The sequence below is a fragment of the Dasypus novemcinctus genome, chromosome 8 (assembly GCF_030445035.2).
Source record: "Dasypus novemcinctus isolate mDasNov1 chromosome 8, mDasNov1.1.hap2, whole genome shotgun sequence".
Taxonomy (NCBI): Eukaryota; Metazoa; Chordata; class Mammalia; order Cingulata; family Dasypodidae; genus Dasypus; species Dasypus novemcinctus.
Genome location: NC_080680.1, coordinates 31,240,374 through 31,266,418, shown reverse-complemented (window position 1 = coordinate 31,266,418; position 26,045 = coordinate 31,240,374). Strand labels below are relative to the sequence as shown.

Here is a 26,045-nt window from a genome sequence, read left to right as displayed (position 1 = left end):
TGAGATTTCTGATTAAATTCAGAAGGGCAACAATTTATTTTTGTTTACTTAGAAATTATTAAACCTGTCCACTTTGGAAAATGCATGTGTGGTATAAAATGTCGTATGGAAGAAAAGATTCATTCCAGTTCTCAAAATAAAAAGCAGGGGCTTAGGCAACTTTAAGAGAAGCAAAAACTCAAGAATGAAGAATACTGAAAAGTTATGGCCAAAAATACTGTATTTTTAACCAGCAAGATCATTGGGGCATTATTATACAACATTAGGTGTTTTTTGCAAAACTAGTTCCCATCCCCAAACAACAGACAATACATGCATGACATTTTTAAGAACAGTAAATATGATTCTTTTAAATACTGCAAGTTAAAAATGTTCTGACAAAACTCCCTACATACATAGGTCTAGTAAGGGTTTCCAACATGATGACAGGTGAGGAATCCAGCAAGAAGTTGCATTTAGAGAGTTCTTTGAGGAAAAGAAATCCACCAAAAACATGGGTTTCAGTCAAAGTAACCTGGACAGATTTACATAGTAATTTTCCATCTTTCTTTCCTAATCTTCTACTGAAGAAGGCCTTCCTGTTATTTTTTCCTTTTACTATATGAAAGTCAGAATTCCTTTTATCCCAATAAATGTATCCCGATTTTACCCAATAGCTGTTTTTTTGTAACATGTAAATGTCATTTACTATTGGGCTTAAATCATGTAGGAAAATGGAGGATACACGGTAGATAAGAAAGGTAAGGAAATTAATATTTAAGCACTTACTATGTGCTAGGTATGTATGCATACTTTGGAAATACGATTCTAGAGGCATGAGTGTTTGTGAAAGGGCAGTGGTAATTGGGAAGACAGCAAGAAATGGTTTGCTCTTCTGTGAGAAAAACAAATGAAATGACAAGTTTAGACTCTGTACTACATATCTACTAAATAGCAGGTGTCTGGCTCCAAAAATCTCTAGCTAATCATACACAACTAAGCCATTTCTTTTCCTTATTTGATGGAACCAAAATGAAATCCCAAAGACTGAGTTATCAGGACAGATCTGTTAACACTACATATGCTGGAAATATGTAGAGATAAACACAATATTACGTTCTGATTTTAAATTTTTGGTGTTTCAAACCAAAGATACATCTTTGGAAGAAAACATTAATGCATATGAAGCACACTTATTTGTATCGAGATGTTGTTAATTACCAATCCAGTGGTTTAAAACCCTTTTTTTAAAGAAGAGCAGCAGTGCACATTACAATATTTGGGTACACTTTTATTTTTATATGGGTTAATGTTCTGCTATACTTCATTTCATTCGTCATTCTTTCTGAGAACTGAAAGCAAAGGGAAACTGAGGGTAATTTGAAGGTTTTTTTCAACCAAGATCTGAGTCTTGCAGTACTCATTATGCAGCCCTTTCTTCCCATTATTTTTTTTTGCAAATAATAAAGTCATTTTGACCAAAATCCAGCATAAATAGCTTTTCACGGGTTCCTAACCTAAGACAACTAAAATTTACAATCAGGTGGCAGTATAAATTTTGAAATTACAGTTCATATACCTTGACAATCAAGATAGTCTAAAGTACAAAAAGTAAATTGCCCTTTAGTGGAATTACCTTTTCTTAAATATTAGGCCTGCTAGTTAAATCTACAAAAAAGAAAAAAAAAACGACAAGTTTAACGTGTTCTTCAAATACCTTCTGTAGATGTCACCGCTAGTAAACAATGTAGGCAGGTCCCTAAGGAGACCCCCTCCCCCCAGTCTATTCATAACACTCAACAGAACTCTTTTTATGGAAATGTTACAAAGATTTGCTCGGGGTGCTGATCGATTTATTTTTGAATGGGTGTGTACTTCCCTTTGTTTCAGATTTGAGGCACAAACTTCTAAATTTCATCGCTGTAAGGCATCTGTAGAAACCTCCAATTTACAAATAAGGACTTCTCTGTGGGTTGGGACTGCTGTGTCATGCAAAAAGGGAAAAAAATCATCTGTAAACTGATACACTGCTATGTGTTGAGTGAGTCATGAAACGGCTGCTTGCCTTGGTATGCTGAAGAAAGTTTGTTGCATTTTTTCCTGTTTCTGTTTCTGAATAAGACATGCCCAAGTCACCTTAAAACTTGCCACAGGCCTCAGATCTAGAGCATCGACATAGGAGTCCAGTGGCACACGCTTGCAATCACAATATAATATAAAGCATGAGTAAACTTTGTTTTTATACAAAACTGAAAAGAATCCCTTCCCCGCCACCCCACCCCCAGCCCCTTCAATAAAACCCCGAAGAAACAAAAAAGGAAATCCTTTAGCTTCGATTGACTAGTGTGGATCCAATTACGTTTCTATGCATCACTGCAGCTAGGGTGATCAATTCTTTCCTTTCTCAAGAGAAGGGATCTTGTCATGCACCCCAAGAGGAACAGTGAGGCCACAAACCTCAGTTCTGCATAGCAAATTCCATCCCAATTCATAAAGACAAATATAACAATTTTTCCCTGTTTTGCTCAGCTGCTTCCAGCTTTGAGATCAGGCTTAATCAACTACATCTACTATAGCTCTATTAAATAGAATATCTTGATTCCCTAAAACTGTAACACTTATGATCTTGTGATGAGGTTTTCTCTATACACACTGTAGGCCTTCAAACGTTGTTTGCTTATTTTATTTTTTTTTTAAATTTTTTTGTTGTTGTTGCTGCACCAGATTTAAGACTGCCCTTTCAGGCAAGCAGTGGTCTCTAGGTGTTAAAACATTTCCTTAGTGGATCACAACAGCTTCTAAAACTGCCTTTCTAATAAAGGCCATCAGAGAGGTAATACTAAACTGTGCATTTGCCAAATAAGAATATGAATTGTATAAAAGCTCATATTCCAATCCTAGGTCAAATGGCAAAAGTTCTACAAAGTTGGTTTCCATGTTTGTATAAAAGCTTCGGCTGATTTTATGTATTTTGCTATGAAATTACCTTTGGGTCTTATAATCAGTATACCTCTACTCAGGAATGTGCAAATGATTTTATACAGCACGATGCTAGTACCGCTCTGTACAATAGTAAGGTTTTTTTTTTTCGTTTTTTGTTTTTGTCTTCTTTTCTAAATGGAAAAAAAATATCCCTAGTCAGAAATAAACTGACAAATTTACATTCTCCTCTCTTAAAAAAGTAAATAAAATAACATTATTCAAAATGTGAATTAGCTATAAGACATACAATACAATTACATAGATACATATCAATATAGCACATTCAATCTGCCAAAAATTAATGATTACAAAGCCAGTACGGATGCTGCAAAATTCAGAGAGAGATGTCTGTACAATGATTAGAGCATTTGTAATTGCACTATACCTACAACCAGTCTGCCTGTTAATTAAATTACAGGTGCTTGCTGAGGAAGGAAAAGAAATCTCCGTGGTTTGAGGCTAGGAGAGTAAAGAACGAGAACATTCCATTATTATTTAGTAACTTTGGTACTCATCTAATAAATCATTGATTTTCTCCCTCCCCTTTCTTGTTCCAAAAGAATGATTTAAATGGAAGTTTAAACTAGTGCCAACCAGTACTGTAGTTAAAAAGAGACCAGCATCATGACCTAATGTTAACTTCCAAGCAGCTTTAAAACTAAACATGATTATTTTTTTAAATCCTATTTCAACTTAAGCTGCTTGACAGAAGCTCATCAATACATGTGCTGTATTTTTTGCATTTGTTGAAAAATTGCACATACAGAGTTCCAAACATCTCTCCCAATAGGTTCAGTTACATAAATGCATGTTCTATAGAACATGGAGAGGTTGCTTTCGAGTGAAGTCCACAATTCCCCTTCAGTTCAACTTAACCAGTCACCATTTCAAGAAGATGCCAAAGGTGGTAAACTATGAGGAACTTCAGGTTTTGCAGATTAAAAGTTTCAGAATAATACTATAAACCAATGTTCTTTGCAGACTTACTCCACCTCAAAGAACATAATGAGAGAATAAAACTGGCTTCAAATAAAGAGATATAAGCAGATTTCATGTTGCACCACATAGCACACTTTTCCACACTGCTGATTTGGACAGTAAATATGGAACATAGACACTAAACAATGTGATCTGAAGGGCAAAGAAAAGAACGGACCATGAGAATCAAATTTACAGTTACCAATTGTTTGGCAATTGGTGTTTCAGGTTCATTCTCAGCCAGTCATTTTTGGCTTCACAGTCTTTCTCTCTTACATTTTAACATACTGGCTTTTATTTTTTAACTTCTTATTAATATATATATATTTTTACAAAAAGCCAGCTTTGGCAACACATACCCATAATAACAGTTATTTTTAAATTGTGGCCCAAACACTTAGGAAAAAAAGGGGGGTTGGAAATATTTGAACCCCCCTCCCCATAAAAAAAATTAATAATTTGCTAAAAGGTTCTGGGCAGCAGCCATTGGGAAAATGTAGTGTCTGTTGGCATATTTTTGGCATCTGCAATTTAAAGAAGAGAAGGTGAAAGAAAGAAAAAGAAGGAAGAAAGGAAGGACAATGGCACATGGCATTCTGAAAGAAAGGACTCCTTCTGTGTCTCTGCCCTTGCCTTACTGACTTCTGTGCCTTTCTCTGAATAACTAAGCTATGGCTAAAGGTGAAAATCCAAAAGAAATGACATAACTGTTAGATGAGCATCCATTGTCCAAGTCCACAATGAGACAAGACAATATGAAAAAAAAACCAAAACAACTTTTTTTTGTATCCAGAGCAATACATTTAAAACCATAGTATTAATACTTATAATCCTTCAGCAAAAACTACAAACTGTTAAATTAAGCTGATGCATGATGGCTTAAATCGAGTGGCATTGTCCTGACTGAATCACTCAAGAGAAAAACTTGACCAAGAAAGGAACTAGGATAAAGGCCATTGTAACCTGGGAAAAATCAGGAGGGAGGCATGGGCTTAGGTAAAAGGAGAATCAACTCTGTTTTGTGCAATAGAAAAGAAGAGAGAGAGAGAAAGAAACAACTCATTTCTTTGTGAGTACATGACTGAGAATTTAAAATACATTGAGTCGCAAGGTTTTGTGTAAAAAAAAAAAAGAGAGAGAGGAAATGTGCTGGGACTGTACTTCAGCATCCTCTGTTTTTCCTCTGAATAGTTTAAATAAAATCATAATATTTACTACAAATTCTGCGGACAAGCTCACAGAGTCCAGGACGGCAATAAATTAGTATTATGCAAATTTTTCCCCCACAGAAATACAGTCCCTCTTGTAGTATCTCTTCAATAGCCCACCAGGAAGGGAGGGGCGGGTGTCAGGAGGCACGATTAGACTAGGTTGTACTCCTTCAGGTTCAGCTGGAGGATGGTGTCCTTGACGGCAGCGAAGACAAAGCGGATATTCTCGGTGTCTGTGGCGCACGTGAAGTGGGAGTAGATAATTTTGTCACTGTCTGGGTTCAGGTCCACGAACATCTTCAGGATGAACTCTCGAGCCGCCTGAGCATCTCTCTGGGGTCCTGTGGGGCAGGGGAGGAGAGGGACCGCTGGTTAGCTAAGTCATTAGTTCATTCCTTCAACAAGTATTTACTGTGTCGCTACCCGAAGAGAACACATCTGCCCTGCCGACTGGAGCTGCCCGGATCGCCTGCCCCAAAACGACCGCGCAGTTCCTCCTGTCAGTCGCTTCATCTGCCCGTCGAGTTCACCATCCCTCCATCAACGAGACGCAGCTAGGGGAAAGCAGACCGATGGCTCAGAGGCCAGGCTGAGCTTGGGCCGAGGCCCAGGGCAACAGGGCCCTGCAGGTTCTTCAGCAGAGGAGGGACAGCATACTTCTGTTGGCCTGAGTTAATGGTGCTGCCTTCGGCTGTACGGCAAGGGTCCACACACACGCACAGTTGCTTCCGGCTTGCTTGCCAATCTGCCCCCGGAAGACCCTAAATTACTCGTCATCTTACAGTCTTCAGACTGAAAGCTCTGCCTTGTCCCTACCACGGGCCTCTGCAGTCTCACTTCTAGAGATCACTGGTGTCTCTGAGAACACTACATTTAGATAGTATTCGATTCGCTGTGATTATTAAAAATGTGCCTTACACATTTTACCTTACGTTTATTGAGGGTCTCTTATATACCAAGCATTGCTCTAGATCAGGGTTTCTTAACAAGGGGTCGGTGTGCTTGAAATGAAATTCAAAAAAACATTCCTGTGGGGATGTGTTGGTGTGGGTGTGATGTATTTATTAAATAGTACACAGTAGAGTGCGGACTTAGTAAGGGGTCCATGGTTTTCACCTGACTGGCAAAGGGGTCCGTGCAACAAAAAAGGTTAAGAACCCCTGCTCTTAGATGCTTTGGAAAAGGACGGTGCTGTATCGATCAGTCCTTTATAAAAAACCACTTTGGCACCACATACCCATAACAACAGTGATTTTTAAACTGTGGCCCAAACACTTAGGAAAAAAATAAGAGGGAAAAAATGTTTGGAATCCCTCCCTTTCCCCCCTCAAAAATTTATAATCTGTTAAAAGGTTCAGGGCCGCAGCCACGGAGGAAATGCAGTCCCCCAATACATTAAGTGAAAACATCACACCACCACCCACTTCAGCATCGAGCACCACCTTGTAACAGGCTTTGTTCCACTATACATCTGCATTCTCTCCTACTTTTTTCAAGTTAGTTCTATACCCAGACAGAAGGTGTTCCTGCTATGACCTCGTCTCCTGCCTCTACTTCCTCCTCTCTGGCAAGACCCCCCCAAGCACCCACGACTTGGGTTTCCTCTGTCTCTTCTTGTTACCTACTACCTGGAATAAAGACATCTTTGAGCTTGACTGAGGGCTTGCATGCCATTCCTAACCAAAGGCATCCTGAATTCCAGCCAACTAGGAAACTTGTCAAAACAATCTTATTGGAAATGGGGAATTACTGCTATAAGCTTAGAGCCAACACTGCCAGAAGGGAAGGGGAGAGCCAGGAAAACAAAACAGATTATGCAAAAAGGGGGAAATGGAAAGGACAAATGAGTTTACATGTCTATGAGTCTCCAAAAATGAGTCTGGAGGTCATCAGAGGGGTCACGCTTACGCATGCCTCAGCAGGGTCCCAGAGACAGCCAAAGTAAACACAAGCCCACGTACTGGTTCTCCTGAGGGCTACACAGACCCACAGGTTCTATGGTCATGGCAGATGGCTCTATGAGTTCAGGGCCATGTCAGTTGGCCCTACTTTGGAGTTTGTGGTCCTGAGTGTGATGGAGTTGGACTCAGATGTGACCTTTCTACACTTACCTCTTCTGTTATTTACCGGACCTGTGGTTGGTGCTGGGGTTGGTGTGTACTCAGGAGACCTGAATCTTTGGACTGTCCATGTGACAGCTAGGCCCTGAGCCTCAGGAGACTCGTAATTCCTACCCTCTGGTTTATTGGACTTACCCCGGCCAGCTAACATGGAGGTGAAGAAGGTAAACCACCACACCAGGGAGCCAAGAGTGCCTACAACTGCAGGCAGGACAATTGCATCCATCATCCATGTAGAATCTAAGCCCCCTCTTGATAGAGGTGGAGTGGACATAACCATCCTAGGGTCCACAGAATGGAGGAATAGAGTATGGATTAGAGTGGACTTACTGATATTCTACTATGGAACTATTGTGATTAGTAATGGAAGAAATGGTAGCATTGATCTGGAGAAAGTGGCCACAGTAGCTGTGGAGGGTAGGGAGAGGGAAAAAGAGATATGATATGGGGCATTTTCACGACTTGGAATTGTCCTGGGTGGTACTGCAGAGACAGATGCTGGACATTGTATGTCCTGCCATGGCCCACTGGGTGGACTGGGGGGAGTGTAAACTACAATGTAAACCATTATCTATGTGGTGCAGCAATGCCCCAAAATGTAGTCATCAAATGCAATGAAAGTCCCACCATGATGAAAGAGGTTGTTGAAGTGGGAGGAGTGGGGTGAGGGGGGTGGGAGGTATATGGGGACCTCATATTTTTTGAATGTAACATTTAAAAAAAAATAGAAAGAAAAAAAATGTTCAACAACAATACAAGTTATTGGTGGTAGGGTGAGGTATCAGAGTCCTGTATGATGTTATAGATGTTTGTTCTGTAAGTTCACAACTATTACTATACACTTATTGTTTACGTATGTTTATGTATGAATTGATATACTTCAAGAAATTAAAAAAAAAAAAAAGATTATTTAGAGTTGTGCAACCAACAAAAGCAATGCTTTAATAAGGTGCCCGGAACTGAAATGCTTGTCAATGATTAAAAAGGCTGGCACCATACTGCATCAAAAAGTGCCATCATTAAAAATAGTAAGTAATATGAATTCAATGTCCTATCTTTTTACAATGTACTGATATATTACTAATTCCACAGCAGTAATAAAAAATATTGAAAACCAGAGACAGATTGTTAGAGTGGAAGAAGCCTCTCATTTTCATAAAGAACAGCATATTTCTGGCTTCTGAATGAACTTCTATATGATTTTATACTTAGCCTATTTGGGAAAGAAGGGGTACTTTTTTTTCCTTTCTTTTTTTTTTACCCTAAAGACTATCAAAACTAGACTGAAGTGTACTTGGAGTGTGCTGTTTTTTAAGCATAAATTATATTATTTCAATAAACATCAAATACAAAGAAATGATTATAGCCATCATAGCAGGAACAAAATTCCACAGTCCTCTATGAACAATTTTGCAATTCAAGTCCATGTGGAAATGGTAATTTCCCCTTCCAGAAATGAAACATAGAAATGACATTCATTATTATTAAGATCTTTTAAATGCAGAAATGTGGAAGTCTGAAATTTATAATACTATAAACAGTTTTATTATAAAAACATTGCTGCAGAATGGACCTAGATTTTTCTGTCTTAGCATCTTCTAAGGGCTCCAAGTCTCTTGAAATGACAGGTCTGCTTTGCAAAGAACAAAATCAATGTCTTTTCTTTTTCAGCAGCCAAATTTCCCACATTATTGTGTATATTAACACTAAAAAACACTTCCAAATTTCAAGACATTCACAATGGGCACACGCTGGAAGGCAGTGTTTGTAGTGATGCAGAGTTTGGGGAAATTATTGGACAAAGGAAATATGTAAAGAGATTGGGAATATGTGGCAGAGAGAAAACAGTAACACAATTGTAGAAAATAGTCTTTGGTGCAGAAAAATCAACACCATGTAGTGTTGGATATGTCTCCTGCAGCAGAGAAGCCTAAGTTTCAGTGGGTTTAAGCTCTGTGGGGTGGGCTGTGCTACATCCTTCCTCTGTCCTCTGGTGCTGTAATGAAAAACTTGGCTGGCCTTTGTCCTCAGTTCCTGGGGAAGCAACCTCTGAATCTTTGGAGTCTTCTATCTTTTGTTCTTTATGGTGGGCCCAGGATCATAGTTCATATGCTAATGGCAGTCTTGGGGGCTGCCTCCCCAGAAAGACCAAGTACATGGTGAGGGAGTTGGGGCTTTGAGCCGTGTCATATTAGCTCACCTCCCTGACTTCTGGAAAGCAAGGGGGCTGGAGACTGAGTTCTACCAAGTAGGCACTGATTCTATCAATCATTCTTACATAATGGAACTCTGCATAAACTCAGGACACTTGAAGCTCTAGTGAGCTTCAATGACTGAAAAGCATATCTCAGTACTAGGAAGGTGATGTGCCTGACTCCATGTGGAGAGGAGACAGAAGCTTTTGGTAGAGACCCTCCCAGACCTCACCCTTTGTAAGTATGGTGCTTTGAGTGAGTTCTGTGAGTCATTCTAGCTAATTATCACACCCAAAGGGATGGTGGGCAAATCTGTAGCCAGTTGGTCAGAAGAGCCAGTGGCCTGGGCAACCAAACTTGCGACTGGTGCCAGAAGGGCAATCTTATAGAAGACTGCCCCTAACCTGTGACATCTGCCTGACCTGGTAGTTAAGAGTCAGCAATGAATTGGATTGAGTTCATGCGGTATTTGCAGTTGGTATCAGAGGTTATATTGTGAAAACTGTGGAAGTTTTTGACATTCTTTGTACCTCCCTCATGCAACCACATTATAAAAACTTACGGACCAACAAGGTGGGTGTTATGTGTGATGTGGTCATTTCATACCCTGATTCCCACCAAGTTCTGAGAAAAATTAAAAAGAGTCTCTTTTTCTAGGTATGTGTGGCAAGCAAGTGTGTGCTCAGGTCTAAACCAGATGCTGTCTGCCTATCTGGTTTATACGGATCCTGTGTTGGAAGAACTAGTCTTCTGTTCTGGGAAACAAGTTAACTATACATGAAGTTAATGCCTTCCATAGTTCCTGCAGGAACAGAGAAGTACAGTCCTCTGAACAGAAGGAGCTAAAGAGAAAACACTGTTTAGGCTGCTAAGTACTTATTTTTAAAAGAATAGTAAAGTACTTGCTTGGGAAAAGGATTGTGTATACCTGGCTAACTAAAAAAGGGTACTATCTCTAATGCCTAATAACATCCTCAAATACTACATTTTCTGTTTACCAACTTAAAAATCTTGTATGTGTTGAAGAAGGTAACTTCAGCTCATTATATGTGAAACATCCCTACCCACAAGCCAGCACTCACCAAATGCATAAGGGATGAGAAGATGAGACACTTGATCCCTGATGTGTTTGTATCTTCATAGAAAGCTATGAAGTCAAACCTAATCTTAGATCTTCAAGGTAATTACTTTTTCTTTTTAGGGAGATTTTAGAAGTAGGAAATCATTGCTGCACTGATATCCACCCTGAGTACATGTTGATAATGTAATTGAAAAAGCGTCTTTTGCTGTTACACATACCTCCACGGGAGGTACTTTGTGGGTGTGTGCTCACCTGTGTGTCAGGTACTGTGCTAAGTGCTTTACAGAAATGATTTAATTAAATTCTTTTTTACGTAAGAAGAAACTGAGTAAGTAAACTTCTTTGTAACACAGCCGGTAAGTGCCAGGGCTGCAACTCTGAGACATTCAAAGCTTGTGCTCTTAACCACTGCTACACTATCTTGACTAGAGTTCTTTGTGAAGGACCAAGTCATAAATATTTTCAGCTTTGAGGGCCATTAGGTCCTTGTGCAACTATTTAACTCTGCTGTGACAGCACTAAAGTAGTCAAAACAACATATAAACCAAAAGGCGTGGCTGTGTTCCAATAACACTTTATGTATAAAAACATACCTACTGGCCATGCTTTGGCCCCTAATCTGGACTCAAGTCTGTATGGGGGTGGGGAGTGGATATGTATTTATCCTATAACACAAGCTCTTACAGGACAATGGTGGTGACTCTTTCTTTCACTTGTTTTTTGGTGGATGTGGATGCACTTCATAACCAATCAATCAATAAGTATTAATTAGAATGGTTTGCCCATTTGGTTCCTTAGGATTTTGCAATCTTGTTGGAAAGAAAGGTTTGTTCATAAGAACACTGTAAGTGCTGCCATGAACCCAGAGAAAAGTTAATATTTCCTGAAAATTCACTATATGTCAGGCATTAGGATAACCTTCACACATATGTTAGCTATCATAGTCTACAAAAAAATGATCCTATGAGTTTGGTCCTATGGGCTAGAGAAGCTAAGCGAATGGATCACGGGTCAACAGGAAGTGTCAGAACTGGGCAGACCGACATCAAAGCATGGATACTTGACCAAAATGCTGTGTTTTCTCCCCAAGATGGAGACAGACTATAAACGCGTGGAAGGGAGATACCAAGGGGAACAAGATGATTAATGTACAACTGGCCAAAACTACTGGATTGTTCCCCCTTGTGATATGGCTATTTTAAAACCTATAAGAAGCTCTTTTCTTTTTCTGTAACTTTCAGCTTTATTAGGGAGTGAATGTTTGGGGTTACTAAAGGGCAAGGGCAAACACCAACCACAACGCGTAGGCTTCTGAGAGCAAAGGCTGCACTGGAGCTTGTTCTGTTAGCTCCTGCATCCATGCTGGGAGGCAAAAAGTCCCCTCAGCTACTGGGCAGCTCTGAGGAGTACTGACTTACCATCATATTCTGGGAAGTAGTCAACTAGGTGGGAGTACATAATTTTCTCCTCTAGAAGGTCTTTTTTGTTTAGGAACAGAATAACTGAGGAATTCTGGAACCAAGGATATGTGATAATTGTCCTAAAGAGTGCTTTACTTTCCTCCATTCGGTTCTGAAAAAAAAAAATAAAAGAAACAGGGATGAATTACATGATTACTCAATCTGTGAATTGTCTTCTTTTCGTAAGTCCAACCCATCTTCTGTCTGCATCCAATTTTTGTAGCCTTGGGCTGGGCTGTAATGGCTTTTATCAGGATTTATAGGCAAGTGATTCATGACACATATTGGCTCTTTCCATTATGCAAACTCTCAGGTTGACATGCGGAAGAGAATAATGACAGTAAATATGATCTACTGAAATAACTCTTACAGTTAAAGGAGAAAATAATAGAAGCTGAGGGAATCATACTGTATCTGGCACAAAAGTCATAGATATCAACCAAAAATTATTCATGACTAGATACTTAAGATTTGAATTAAGAACTAAACACTAGGCTTCACCTGCATTTCCTAAAGTGTATGGAAGGCTTCACCATTAACTCTACTTTAAACAATTAAAGTATCTTCATTCTTTGCCCAAAGCATAAGTATGGAAAAATACTTAGATCATGCATCTCTTCTTCATCAGAGCACACTTTGTCCCTACGGTCCACTATAATTTTCATACAGAATTGTGGAGATAGACATATTAATTACCTGGAGAGTACCGTAATATCTGGCATTGTCTGCATTTATAAGGGGTCTCACTTGAGGCCATACTTTCAAGTCTATCTTTGATAACAGAAAACCTAAATGGAACCTTGTGGAAATTTGCCAGCTTGTTCTTATAAATGAAGATGCTAATTGAGGCTCTCAAATGACCCAAATCACTTCTGTCAAAAACTGTACTCATCAGTCAAAAGCTCAGGAGCCTCAGCCTCTCTTCTTTCCTATCTCCTTCTCAGTTCTCTCCCCCACCCCACACCCACTCTCCTCTCTAAGTCATTCCTACCCTCTGCTCACAGAAAAAGGCAGCACATTTAAGGAATTCTCCTTTCCCTGAGGATGAAAAAGGCATGGTATATGGCTGCACTTTCTGGACACACAGCCAGACTACACTTCCCAGCCCCTGTGCTTAGCTCTGTGTGAGGCAATGGAAGAGTACAGGGAACCGAACCCATGCCCACTGCTCATGGCAGGATTGAGCCAGAGCCTACCATTTCCCTGCTATCAAGAGCGGTTCGGGGTGGCCTCTGAGTCCAGGTCCTCACCATCAGAGCACCCCATTCTTAGGCTTATGGTAAACCATTTAGCCAACTGCCTCAAATGGTCCAATTAGCCCCAGGACTTTTTTTTTTAATCCGTTCCCCCCGACCCCTGCGGCTTTTTGCATGCTGTCTGCGTTCTGTGTCCATTCCCTGTGTGTTCTTCTGTGTCTGTATTTATTTTTATTTACTGCCCACCCCCCTTGAGGTTTGTTTTGCTGTCTGCTCTCTGTGTCCATTTGCTGCATGCTCTTCTGCGTTTCTGCTGGTCTCCCTTTTTGTTGGGTCACCTTGTTGAGTAGGTGCTCCGTGGAGTGCAGGCTTGCCTGCCTTCACAAGGAGGCCCCGGGACGCGAACCCAGGGCCTCCTACATGGTAGACAGGAGCCCAACTGGTTGAGCCACAGCTGCTTCCCAGCCCCAGGACTTCTGTTGGGGGCTCTGAAACCTGCTTTCCTGAAGAATGTGAAGGAATCATGTTGTCCCAGGATCTTCTAGCAGTCAGCCTGAACCACAGGAGGGACACCCATAGTTAAGAGGCCAACACCGATAAAGAAGCTAAGCTGAGAAACAAATGAAACCAAACAACCAGATTATTCTCACATCATTTTAGCTGCTTGGTCAAACCATGCCTGAACTTAGTCATGTCTCTAGACTTCTTAATACATCAGAGAATAGGTACCCTTTGTTTTTAAAGGTAGTTTTAAAGCTAGTTTCAGCTGGGTTTTCCTGTTCCTTATATATAATATTTCCAATTTATATACTAGGATACATTTCCCCCAAAACTTCTCCAAGGCGATGAATGAATGATGGTTGAGGGATGACCATTAAGACTGGGAGGTTCCAGCTGTGACAGCTTCTGCTCAGATTCTGCCTTTCTGAAGTAGTGTTCCCTGTTTCCCAGCGCAGACTTACAAAGGTCAAACCTCTTGAAGAGTCTTCGGCCACTGTTCTGGGAAGTCTTTGGGAAACTCAGCGCAGCAAGTTCACTTTTTCAGATCCTGAATATGTCTTACTTTTTTCTTCAGTAAACTATGCCAATCCAAATCAAGCTGAAAAGACTGATGCTTTTCAAAAGCAGGTCTTTACCAAACCTGGTAGAGTGAACATTACTAATCCCAACCATTTAATTTAATGAACTTAATGCCTGCGGTTGCTTAGATAATTAAATACTGGTGAAACATTGGGGCTGATATATTGAAAGGTTATTTCATAGTTGAAGGGATGATATTTATTTCATTGCATACATTTGTCTTTTATATAAATGACATGAACAGACTTTAATATCTGTACTAACTACACACTTTTTACCTGGTTTTCATAGCCTGTGGTAAAATTTTAAGTTCTGGAAACAATATTCACTGGGAAATGATGTCTAGTAGCTTGAGATTTTATAGGTTTAAAATGTCAGGGCTGAAAAAAGGAAAGGCCTTACTAAGAACTAAAAGAATTTAAAAAGAATCTCAAGAAGGTGATTTAGATAGTGACATCTGTGGCAGAGGGTAACTTTTTTCCTTTTTTATTTCCTTTTTTTCTTTATAGCTACAGAAATGCTACCAAGTCACACTGTGGTCTTTGGAAGCCCTATGTACAGAGCAGGTGTGGACACCGTGGCATCAGATGATGAGTCCCCAGAAGAAATACTTGTCATTTGTTTAGCATTCTCCAGAAGGGGTGTGATGGGTTTCCAACCGCAGGGGCGCTATTTGTGTTTGAAATCCCTGAAGGTTAGGTGGCCAAGCCTTGGGCGGAGACAGAAAACAGGAGGCAAAGGAGGCAGCTGAGGTCTCTCTGCTTAGGAGTTTCAAGGCTGGACTGGAGCCCCTGAGCTGCTGGGCCTGGCCCGGGGCAGCGGCCGGGGTCTGCTGGGAGAGAACCTCGTGCCGGCCAGCACTGTTCCAGGAATGACTGCCGAGGTGGCTGTCCCTTGGTGGCCACTCTGAAGGCACAGCCCCTGACTGATCTGGTCCCACTGAAGCTCTGCCCTGGTACACAGTTTGGGGTCACTCTTGGATATTTCCCTTTTTACCATGTTCTGTGTGAACTGGACAAGGGGCTGAGTAAACTGAGGCTTGAGCTAATTTAGGGGAAACCTGGAGAGCCATGCTCCTCAAAGTGGCAGATGAATCGCCTGGGGATCACGGTAAAACCTGGGTTCTGATTATTCAGCACAGGGTGGGGTCTGAGATTTAGCTTTTCTAACAAGCTCCCCAGGCCAGGTGGATTCACAGACCACACTTTGAGTTGAAAGGTGCTGAAAGCCTGCTGAACCAGGAACAACAAAGAATGAAGGCGATTCTCTATCCCAGGGGTTCTTAAACCTTTTTTGTTCCACGGATCCCTTTTGCCAGTCAGGTGAAAACCACGGATTCCTTACTAAGTCCATGCTATACTGTGTATTATTTAATAAACATATCACACCCACACCATGCCCCTATAAGAATAATGTTTTGTGAACTGAAATTCAAGCTCTTCGCCCCTTTGTTAAGAACCCCTATCTATCCCATTTATATAAGACACCCATGTGGATAAACAACAGTGTCTGAGTCCTGCAATAAAAATCTAATGGAGCCAGCTACATTCTTTTTGTTTTTCCCAGCTAAGGTGAATTAAGATTCTTACTTTTATTTGATTTGCTTTCCAGTGCCCAGTGAAAATTCTTTATGCCTCCCCCACCCCCATGGGAAACTATAAACAGATATGCTCTGTATCAAAACACTTGGGCTAAGCCCTCATGGGAAAAGAAATGAGATTTTCATGATGCCTCACAAGGTAATGGAACGTGCAGGGTGTGAGGCATAATGTACTTCCCGCAGGAAAATTGAAATCTATGAGAGGGCAGCATGTCCCAGGAGATTTTGTGACACTTGCTTATCAACAATGCTCTTCGTGATTTGCCAGGGCATGAGGTCTCAAGCAAGAAAACAAACCAGCCATTTGAAAGACATGTGTGACTGATGATACAATGGCAATGAGGTTTAGTTTGCCGTTGAACGTAGGTTTAAACTAAAGGCAGTTTTGGGGGAGTGCTAAGCACATTCTTCCTTCTCTTGGGGTTTTAACCAGATGGGAAATGTGCAAGAGTCAAAGAGTACAGTATCTAGTAAAGGCTTTATTGTCCCAAACCCAGGCTCCTGTGTGATGGGCCAAAAAGGCTCATGAGTCCTCATCATGCCTGCGTCTAGTGACCTGAGAGGACCCATCTCTCCCAATGAAGGGTGCTCCAAACAGGTACCTGCGCTGCAGGTGAGAAAGCTGGAACTGAGGGAGCAAGGACCAGGATACGCTGCCGATGTCCCCCACACAGGGAAGAGCAAGCAGGCACAGAGCCGAGTCAGGCCTGGAGCCATGGACTGGGCATGGTTGGTGTCCCATGGTTACACATCCTGGCACCTTAAGTGACAGATTCGCCCAGCCATCTCCCATCAGGGAAGCCACTCCTCCCAAGGGCTGGACCCAGGATAGGATGCCTTTGTCCCCATTCCCAAGGCACACTTTGAAATCACAATTGGAATGGTGTGACCGGGGCGTGTCCTCCCTCCAGGGTCAGAGGAAAATGCCCCTGTCCAGGCGATCAGACGGGTCAGACCACCTAAGTCAATTCTCAAGATCTATTAATCTCCAAAAAAATTGCTTCTTTAGGCAAATCCCTCACCAAAATCCTAATGGCTAACCCTGCCCCCAGGGTAAAGTCCAAAGTTCCTCAGCCTGGCTCTCACAGCCTGGCATTGTCCGATCCCAGAGAACATTTTCAATTTGGACACCTACACAAAGGCTGTCCTCCCCAGATCAGGGGGCTCAGTTGTCACACACACATGCTGCACTTTGGTCCACCATCTGGAATGCTCTTCTCACTCCCCACCCTTCTAAGCTCAGATCAAGCAACCTTTCCCCAAGCTCCATGGGGCATTCCCACCCCAGCCCAAGAGCACTCACTGTCCTCTTACTATTTGTCCATCATTATATAATGTTTATATTATATAGTTTACATTATAATTTACATTATAGTTTACACTCTGCCCCATGCAATTTTATAGGTTATGTCAAAATATGTAATGGCTTATATCCATCATTGCAATGTATGTTATGTCAGAGGGTGGAGACCCACACAATAAACAAGAAAATATTACGCTCCCATCCTGGGGAGTCCTGCTATGTTCTTAAATAGAGAGGCACGAGTCTCTCGAGAACATAGGCAAAGCATAATAAAAGAAAACAGTCCACTATGCCAAGCCCTCAATATTACTGAAATTAACCGTGAATCTTATTCTTCAAAAAGCGAAACTTTGTGGTTACCTAGGTCCTGAGGGGAGGGATGGGGAAGAACAGAAGTGATGGAACTATTTGTTTTTATGGTGGCAAAAACAATGGAGGAAAGCTTCCATTTGGGGTCTTGGGCCATATCCCTGGAGCTGGCCTTTTCCTGAATCAGGAGAGGGGCTTTGCACATGAGCCAAAACGGAGGCAGTGGCCTCCTCTTACCTCCAGACAAATCCTTGCATATCCCTGTTCTGGGCTGCCCGCATCCCAGCGTGGGAAACAAGCAGGCACTGCAGACGCAGCAAGTGGTTTTAGGAGTGACAGAGGCTGGAGTGCACACGTGCTTCACAGAACTTCACATGTTTGCACCATCCCTGCCCCCACTCTAAAACCCAAATGAGGAGAAACTGTTTCGCATATCACCTCTGAAAATTTTCTTGTGTGATGCATGAGTTTTAGAGACCTAAGGCCTTGATGTGACTAATGTTGTGCAGAATTTTCACAGAAATCTTGAAAGGGTCTTAGGTTTAAAGTCTTCTGGTTTCTGCCTTGCTTTGCCTTGCCTTCCTTTCCTCGCAATCTCTCCTTCATCGAGCTTTCCTTTCCTTCTAATAAACTCTAATTCATCTATTCCTGTTCAGTTCAAGGCTTTTCTTTTAAGCCTTTCCTGGCCCACACCCCAAGCAAAGCTTCCCTTCCCAGGTGGCCCTGACCACCTTTATTTCTCCCTTCTGGACCATCACAGGGACTTGCAATCACCCATTTATACCCCCCACCCCGTATCATCTTCCCCCCACCCCGTGTCATCTTCAAGACCTGGGCTATGTCTCCAACATGCTTTCTTTTTTTTTTTTTTTTTAAAGATTTATTTTTATTTCTTTCTCTCCCCCTCCCCGCCCCAGTTGTCTATTCTCTTTGTCCATTTGCTGTGTCGTTCTTTTGTCCGCTTCTGTTGTTGTCAGCGGCACGGGAATCTGTGTTTCTTTTTGTTGCATCATCTTGTGTCAGCTCTCCGTGTGTGTGGTGCCATTCCTGGGCAGGCTGCACTTTCTTTGGCGCTGGGCGGCTCTCCTTACGGGGTGCACTCCTTGTGCGTGGGGCTCCCCCACGCGGGGGACACCCCTGCGTGGCACGGCACTCCTTGCGCGCATCAGCGCTGCACATGGGCCAGCTCCACACGGGTCAAGGAGGCCCGGGGTTTGAACCGCGGACCTGCCATGTGGTAGATAGACGCCCTAGCCACTGGGCCAAGTCCGTTTCCCTCCAACATGCTTTCTTCCCCAGCACCTAGCAAAGCCTCAACACTTAATGATAGACAAACTAGCAAGAGGACAGTGAGTGCTCTTGGGGTGGGGTGGGAATGCCCCACGGAGCTTGGGGAAAGGTTGCTTGATCTGAGCCTAGAAGGGTGGGGAATGAGAAGAGCATTCCAGACAGTGGCTCAAAGTGCAGCATGTGTGTGTGACAACTGAGTCCCCTGATCTGGGGAGGTTAGTGGACATGCTTCAATATGTGTTCATCAATGTTACAAATGTATCACACTAATGAAAGATGTTGTTAATGTGGGAAAGTGTGGGAGGGGCTGGGATGGGGCATATGGGTATCCCCTATATATACTTTTAAAATTTATCACCCCCATCCTGCAGCTTGCTTGTTGTCTGCTCTCTGTGTCCATTTGCTGCGTGCTCATCTGTGTTTTTACTTGTCTCCCTTTTTGTTGTGCCACCTTGCTGAGTCAGCTCTCCACAGCCCTTGCAGCCCGGGTGGCGCTCCGCAGGGTACGGGCAAGTCTGCCTTTACAAGGAGGCCCCTGGACGTGAAGTAGACGGGGAGCCCAACTGATGGAGTCACAGCCACTTCCTCTCTCTATTTTTTACGCAACTTTATTTAATCTAAAGTATTAAAAAAAATTTTAATGTATAAAAATATAAGGGGGCAGTGAATCCACTGACTAAAGTGGAATTATTATTAGAGTTATTATCTTGTGCTAATTTGTAACACTGAATTAAAAAACAAATAGTGACACCTGTCATAGCAATTCTTTACATAAAAAAAATCACCAAAGGGTTCCAAGGGGGCAAAGTTTCATGTCTGTCTACTCTGCACCCTGCTGCCATCGAAAGCGAAGCCTTGGCTCCATAGATCCTCTTTCCCTAATCCTCCCTGCCAAGTTGCTACTTCCTCCTGCAAAGGTCAGCATTAAACCAGAGATTTGAATATCTGTTTTAGTAAATTTTGCTACTTTTCATTATTTTGCCAATAGATACGTCCTCTTTTTGCTCACAAAACACATTTTTTTTTACATTCCCCAGAAAATCCAGCATGTAGCACTCACATGCAAAACTATACTCTTAAGAAATACACATGCAGAATGTCCAATTGCCCCAGCACAGCATGTCTGATCTATTAGCTGTTTTCAGCTGCTACTCAACATAATGTGGATCCTGAGAGGAATCAGGTTTTATGACCTTTACAAGCCATGGAGATGCCTGTTTAGGATGGGAGAGACACAGAGAGGCTGTTTGATCCACAAACTTAGTAGCCAAGGCAAGAGGGTGGTCAGCGGGCAATCTGCTAAAAAGGAAGGCTAAAACCACGTGCTCTACTTGAATGTGGGAGGACCAGATAAAAAAGAGACAGAGTGGACTGAAATGACGGGCTGCTCAAGGGAAGGAACACCACCTATTTTATAACTCCTTACAGGATCAGCCCAGATCCTCCGAGTTACAAGGTAAGAGTGTCTGCAGCCTGCACACTCAAACGTAACTTGAAACACTAGCAGCTGCCAGCGCTTCCTTCCACACATGCGCATGACAAAAAGTGACCACACCACGTACCATTTTGCTTCTGGAATTGATCAAAGAAAAGCAATCATATAGGGATTTTATGTTTCAGGAATTCATCGAAGACTATATTTAAAATGCCACCGTTCACCCTTAATTGCTATGACAAGCATCACTATTTCTTCTCAGTCACAGCTCACTAAGGATCTTATGAAAGACTTTATTAAAGGTCATTATTATTTTAAAGAGCAAGACTGCTTGACTTGCTTTTTATGTAATGATGATGTAAAATTTAAATAAAAATGATAATTTGCAGCTTTTCAAACAGTGAACAAATGAAAATTTCAATTTCCTGACAAGGACTTAGGAGCACATTTTTCTCAGGTATTTATTTCATTTATGTTAAGTCTACCAAGTAAATAAATGTGACATTCTAACAGGCAAGTAACCCCAAAGCCTTATGAAAAAAAAAAAGCAAGCCAGGTCTTCTGCATATTTCTTTCCTCCCTCGGTTATTTAGGAAAAAGCTTGGTGTGTTTGACTTTGTATCTCCAGCAGGACCACATTGTTGGGTGTCCTATCTGAGTCAACACAAGGAGAATTCAAAACACCTTCTGTGCCTTCTATGGTGAGAGGGAGACAGGAAGAAAGGGGTGGTGGTGGTGATGGTGTGCTGTAGAGAGAAGAAAAGGCAGGGGGTCTGCACGAGTCTGATGTCTGGCACGAGGGAGGACACCCTGATGCGGCAGTGTTGCCCAGTGGTGAGGGCCAGAGCCCCTGGTTTGAAACAAGGCTCTGCCTCAGATACTTGGTGTGACCTTGGGCAAGTGTCTGATGCTCTCTAAGCCCTGGATTCCTCATATCTTTCACGGCGAGAGTGCAACCCACCTCACAGGGTTTACGAGGAAAGAGTGAGCCGATGCGTGCGAAGCACCCGATTAAGAACTGAGCACAAAGGTAACCACCAACTTTGAGTTCACTGCTCTATGTGAGAAGCTCTTGGTGAGGCAACTTCCCTCGCATCTAATTTCTGGCAAAACTGTAGATCCGGTGAAATGTTTCCATTCTCTAGAAATTGTACAAAGGTAATCTACCCGTGATTTCAAATACAGACATATTTGCTTTATAAGAAACTGGAAAGTCATCCAGGTTTCTGCCAATTTTGCTCACTTAAAAGTGTTCCCACTAAAGATACTCTATCTGTTAAAGGGAGAGTATCCTTAAAATCTCTAAAAATGCTTTTGCTTTCTCTCAATACTCTCAACCCCAGAGCAGGCAAGAAAACAACAGATAAAATATATAAATGCAGTGGTTGGAATGAGAAATAATTAAAGACATCTTTCTAACCAACCTACTTCTGCTATGCAAATCAGACAAGAAGGGAAATGATAGGGACACCAAACTCAGCTACACAGGTATTTCCTCCATAATTTCCTTAGTATTTGCAAATCAGGGAGCAGATTTTTTTTGGCATACTCTCTAAGCTTCAAGGCAACTTCCGAATGTTTAAATAGTATAATTTCTGCATATGCATAAATGAATCCTACCTACACAGGATGTTTAGTGAAGCAAAGAAATAGAACATATTTGCCTATTACCTCCAGGTCGAAGGTTTCTCGGCAATGAGGTGAGATCACAGAGCAGGACTCTGCAAGAGAAGGGGGAGGAGGAGAAGAGGAACACATCCTCAGACTAAGGAGAACACAGAGCCACAACCTCTGCATGAGGAAGCAATGCTCTCTGATCAATGGAGGCCACAGCTGCAGAACTGGAAAAGAGGACTTTAGTACTTTTCTGGTGTTTTTGTTCAGTCAAGTGACCAAATAGCCTCCTTTCAAAGACTAAGTCACAGTGGACTGCTCTTTCCACCTAGCAGCTACCCTCTGCTCCACAGCCTACCTATTTTAGCTTACTTGTCAGTGATCCATAGCCAAGCCCTTAAAAGTTATTATATGAAGTCCTTCTCTTTTCTCACAACATTCCTCATGTCAGGATTCAGATGCTTGACATATTTATTTTCATTAAAGTGACTTTTCAATTCATTGAGCCTTTGCCCCTTCTTTTTCCTATACTCTTATCACCTTGACTTCATCTTCACAGACACAATTCTGTCATTACCTCCAGGGAGATCCACTAATGGCTTGAGAGAGGGCATCATCACCTTGTTCTTGGATGTGACGTCTCATGGTCTTTGACCAAAGAAAAAGCACCCCTCCCCTGCCAAACACTTGCAAAATTAAACATCCTACGTGCTGTCACCAGTTGGCCCAAGTCACTTGCACTCTTGCACCATAACTCTTCTCTTTCCTACTAAATGTCTAGGAGCCAGATAATTAGCTGGTGCAGTGGGCATTTCTTCCAGCTGATGACCAGAACTGATGACCAGATATCCCCATAGTTCATATTTCTCTAAACTGATGCTGTAATTTCTTTGTTACCATTGGGGCTTTGGAAAAGACTGATTTACCCTTGGAATTTAGACAAAACAATAACTTAGCATTCCAACCTGTCATATACTCCTTGGGATATGTCCCCATTCACATTAAATAATATTTCAGCAACAACCAACCAAGTGGCCATGGGTATTGCGTTGAGCCATCCATCAAAAGAGCCAAGGAAACAGCTACTATGGAATTTGGTTGATACTTGAATGGGTGGACTCTAATTTTGGATTCTTAGGGATCCCTTAGCACTGTGCCAAGGAGTCCAAAGGCATGAGTTGCCTGAAAAAGCATATGTTCCCATCCCATTCTAGGTCATTTGCTTGTTGGAACACAGATCACTGACTGAAGTCTGCTGAACATCTCTTTGCTAGATTTAGTCAGACCTAGGCACAAATGAACTTAAAACAGACAACAAAGAAGAAAATACCGATTATTCCCAAAGATACTAATGATTCCTGTTTTCCTTGAGAGACGGTGATAAGGCACAGTGACTATTTAATGCTGGCTCCAGGGTACAAGTAAGTTAGAGCCAAAGCACTCCATCTGGAACCCATATGTTTGGAATTGTGAAGAACAAAGAATCGAAGTAATGGCAATGTGGTAATTCGAATTAGATGTAAATGTACTATAGTCAGTTTTAATTCAATTTGAAGTGTTTAGCACTTGCACCTCTATACAGTTGTGTGCAAACTCCTTCTCGTTGAGTGAGCACTAATTCAACAGTACCCCATTCTCTAATGACCTGAGTTTCTGAAATTCTGATCCAACCTCAATGCTAACAGCAGCAACCCAAAGAACAGAGCTATAGAGTACATATTAGTTGGTTTTACCCAAGCTACCCCTGTATTCATTTGCTATACTTTTTTACTGTTTACAATAAAGTTTAATGATTTTTCCATTATAAAATTAATATCTGGTCATGAGAGAAAATTGAACAAATAAAAAAGAAAAAGGGAAAAAATTCCCATGGTTTTATTGTTAACAAAAAACTTTCAGTTTTTGTTAACTTTTAATTTATTTTTTCCAGTCTTTGAATTTTGCAGTTTCTGGGCTTGTTTTATGTATCAAAAGCTGTCTAAAAGAATTTGCTGAGATGATGGAAAATCATTTTTGTATCTGTGCTGTTAAATTCAGTAGCTACTATCTATATGTAATGCAACTGAAGGATTGATTTTTAAAATTTTATCTAATTTTAATTAATTAAAATTTCTAGTCATATGGGGCCCACAGCTTTTATATTGGACAGTGCAGTTTTAAATGATTGTGATCATTCTGTATATACAATTTTATATCATATATTTTGCTTACCATTATATCCTCAGCATTTTTGTTTTAAAATCATAAATATCTGAATTGCTTCACAAAGTTAGAGTGAGCCTAATTATACCCCTTCTGTAAAATCCTGTGTTTTTTTTAGCACTATAATAAATAGTGCTATAATTTATAATTTTGTATACAAATATTTTCAGAGTTAAAATTTTCTTTATAACAGTATGTCAAAGTTTATGATGAATTTTAAGGCTCTCGATAACAGACTACCCAATAACTTTCTACAAGGAGTGATCTAACTTATTATGTACCCTCTGGTGATGTGTGAACTTGCTCATTTTACTGTTCCCTCTCAAGCAGGGAGTTCTGTCCTTTCAAAAATCTTTTTCATATTCAATTACATGTGACATGGAATGACATGTCAAATGACAAATAAGGTGAAAAAATGATAGCTCACTGTCTTGGTTTGGATTTCTTTGAATACCAGTGAAGTTGAACATTTTCCAATGTCTGCTCACCTACAGAATTTTTCTCTTGTCAATTCTCTGTTCATGTCCTCTGTCGATGAAAACTATCTGCTCATGTCTTTTGCTCTTAATATTTTTTATAAGATTTATATGTATTTGCTTATATGCTGACGTTATTAACCATTATTTAAAGTTTCCCTGGGAAGCAGATGTGGCTTAAGCAACTGGGCTCCTGTCTACCATACAGGAGGTCCAGAGTTTGACCCAGGGCTTCCTGGTGAAGGCAAGCTAGCCCTGTGGTGAGCTGGTCCATGCAGAGTGCTGCTCTACATGGAATACTTCCCCGAGCAAGAGTGCTGCCCTATGCAGGAGTGCTGGCCTATGTGGAGAGCTGGTGCAGCAAAATGACACAACAAAAAGAAACACAGAGGAGAGATAATAAGAGATGCAGCAGACCAGGGAGCCGAGGTGGTACGAGAGAATGATCACCTCTCTCCCACTCCAGAAGGTCCCAGGATTGGTCCCAGGAGCCGCCTAACGAGAATACAAGCAGACACAGAAGAATACACAGCGAATGGACACAGAGAACAGACAGGTGGGGGGGGGGGTAAATAAATAAATAAAATCTTTTATAAATAAATAAAGTTTCCTTATTAACCTTTTGTCTTTTTGAGTTTTGGGTAACTCAGAGAAAGTTTTTGTTTGGAATCAGATTAAAATAGCTCTGATATTCCTAAATTGGGTCTTTCCTCACCAAAAAGGAGTTCTACTTCATTACAAAAATCAATTTTCAGTTTCCCAATGGGTCTTTTACTTATAGAGCCAATTCAGTTTCTTGTACTAGCTACCACAGGCCATAGCTAAACCTGTGAAAGCATTTGCATGCTGTACTAGCTGTCTACAAGGAGCAAAGTGTGTGAAAGCCAGCTTTTGTTTCACTTGTCCACTTCTTGATTCTACAGTTGATTAATAGTGACTTGGCCAAACTGCTGGAGACTTTGAATAAAGAGAAATAGAAAGACTATGGAGATGTAAAGATAAAGGATTAAAAAGAAAACAGGTTTGGATGATATAATTAAGTCAGGAAACCCTCAAAAGCTAAAGGTCCAAGGAAGATCTAATCTATCAACACAAACCAATCAAGTATACATCATTACATCAAACTGAATTGGAACAAATTCCTGGTGTGTTTTGGCAGGAAAAGTCTAAGTCTAGACAAAAGAGGGCTGAGGTGAAACAATGTAAAAAAGTTCAATATATTTCCTTTTTTGCTTCAGAGTATTCCCCCTTCCCCAGATGGCTCCCTTGTCTGTCCGCTTGTTGTCTGGTTGCTGTGTCTGCTTGTTGTGTCCACTTGTTGTCTCTGCTCATCTTCTTTCAGAGACACTGGGAACTGAACCTGGGACCTCCTGTGTAGGAGGAGGATGCTCAATTGCTTGAGCCATACCTGTTCCCTGCTCGTTGTGTCTGCTCATTCCTCAACTCATTGTATCAGCTCATTGCATCTGCTTGTTGTCTTTAGGAGGCACCAGGAACTGAACCTGAGACCTCCCAAGTGGGAGACGGGAGCCCA

The 26,045-nt window shown here is 41.4% G+C and overlaps 1 protein-coding gene across 1 annotated transcript in view; it reads right to left on the bottom strand.

Moving 5' to 3' along the window:
• Nucleotides 1–202: 202 nt before the first annotated feature.
• LOC101411610 (guanine nucleotide-binding protein G(q) subunit alpha) overlaps nt 203–26,045 on the bottom strand; it is a 308,556-nt gene continuing 282,713 nt past the window's right edge. The window contains exons 6-7 of the mRNA XM_004477520.3: nt 11,965–12,118; nt 203–5,491 (exon numbers count right to left, since the gene is read on the bottom strand). Of these exons, the coding sequence (XP_004477577.1) occupies nt 5,301–5,491; nt 11,965–12,118 (345 nt within the window). The 3' untranslated portion in view covers nt 203–5,300. The remainder of the gene's footprint in view (nt 5,492–11,964; nt 12,119–26,045) is intronic.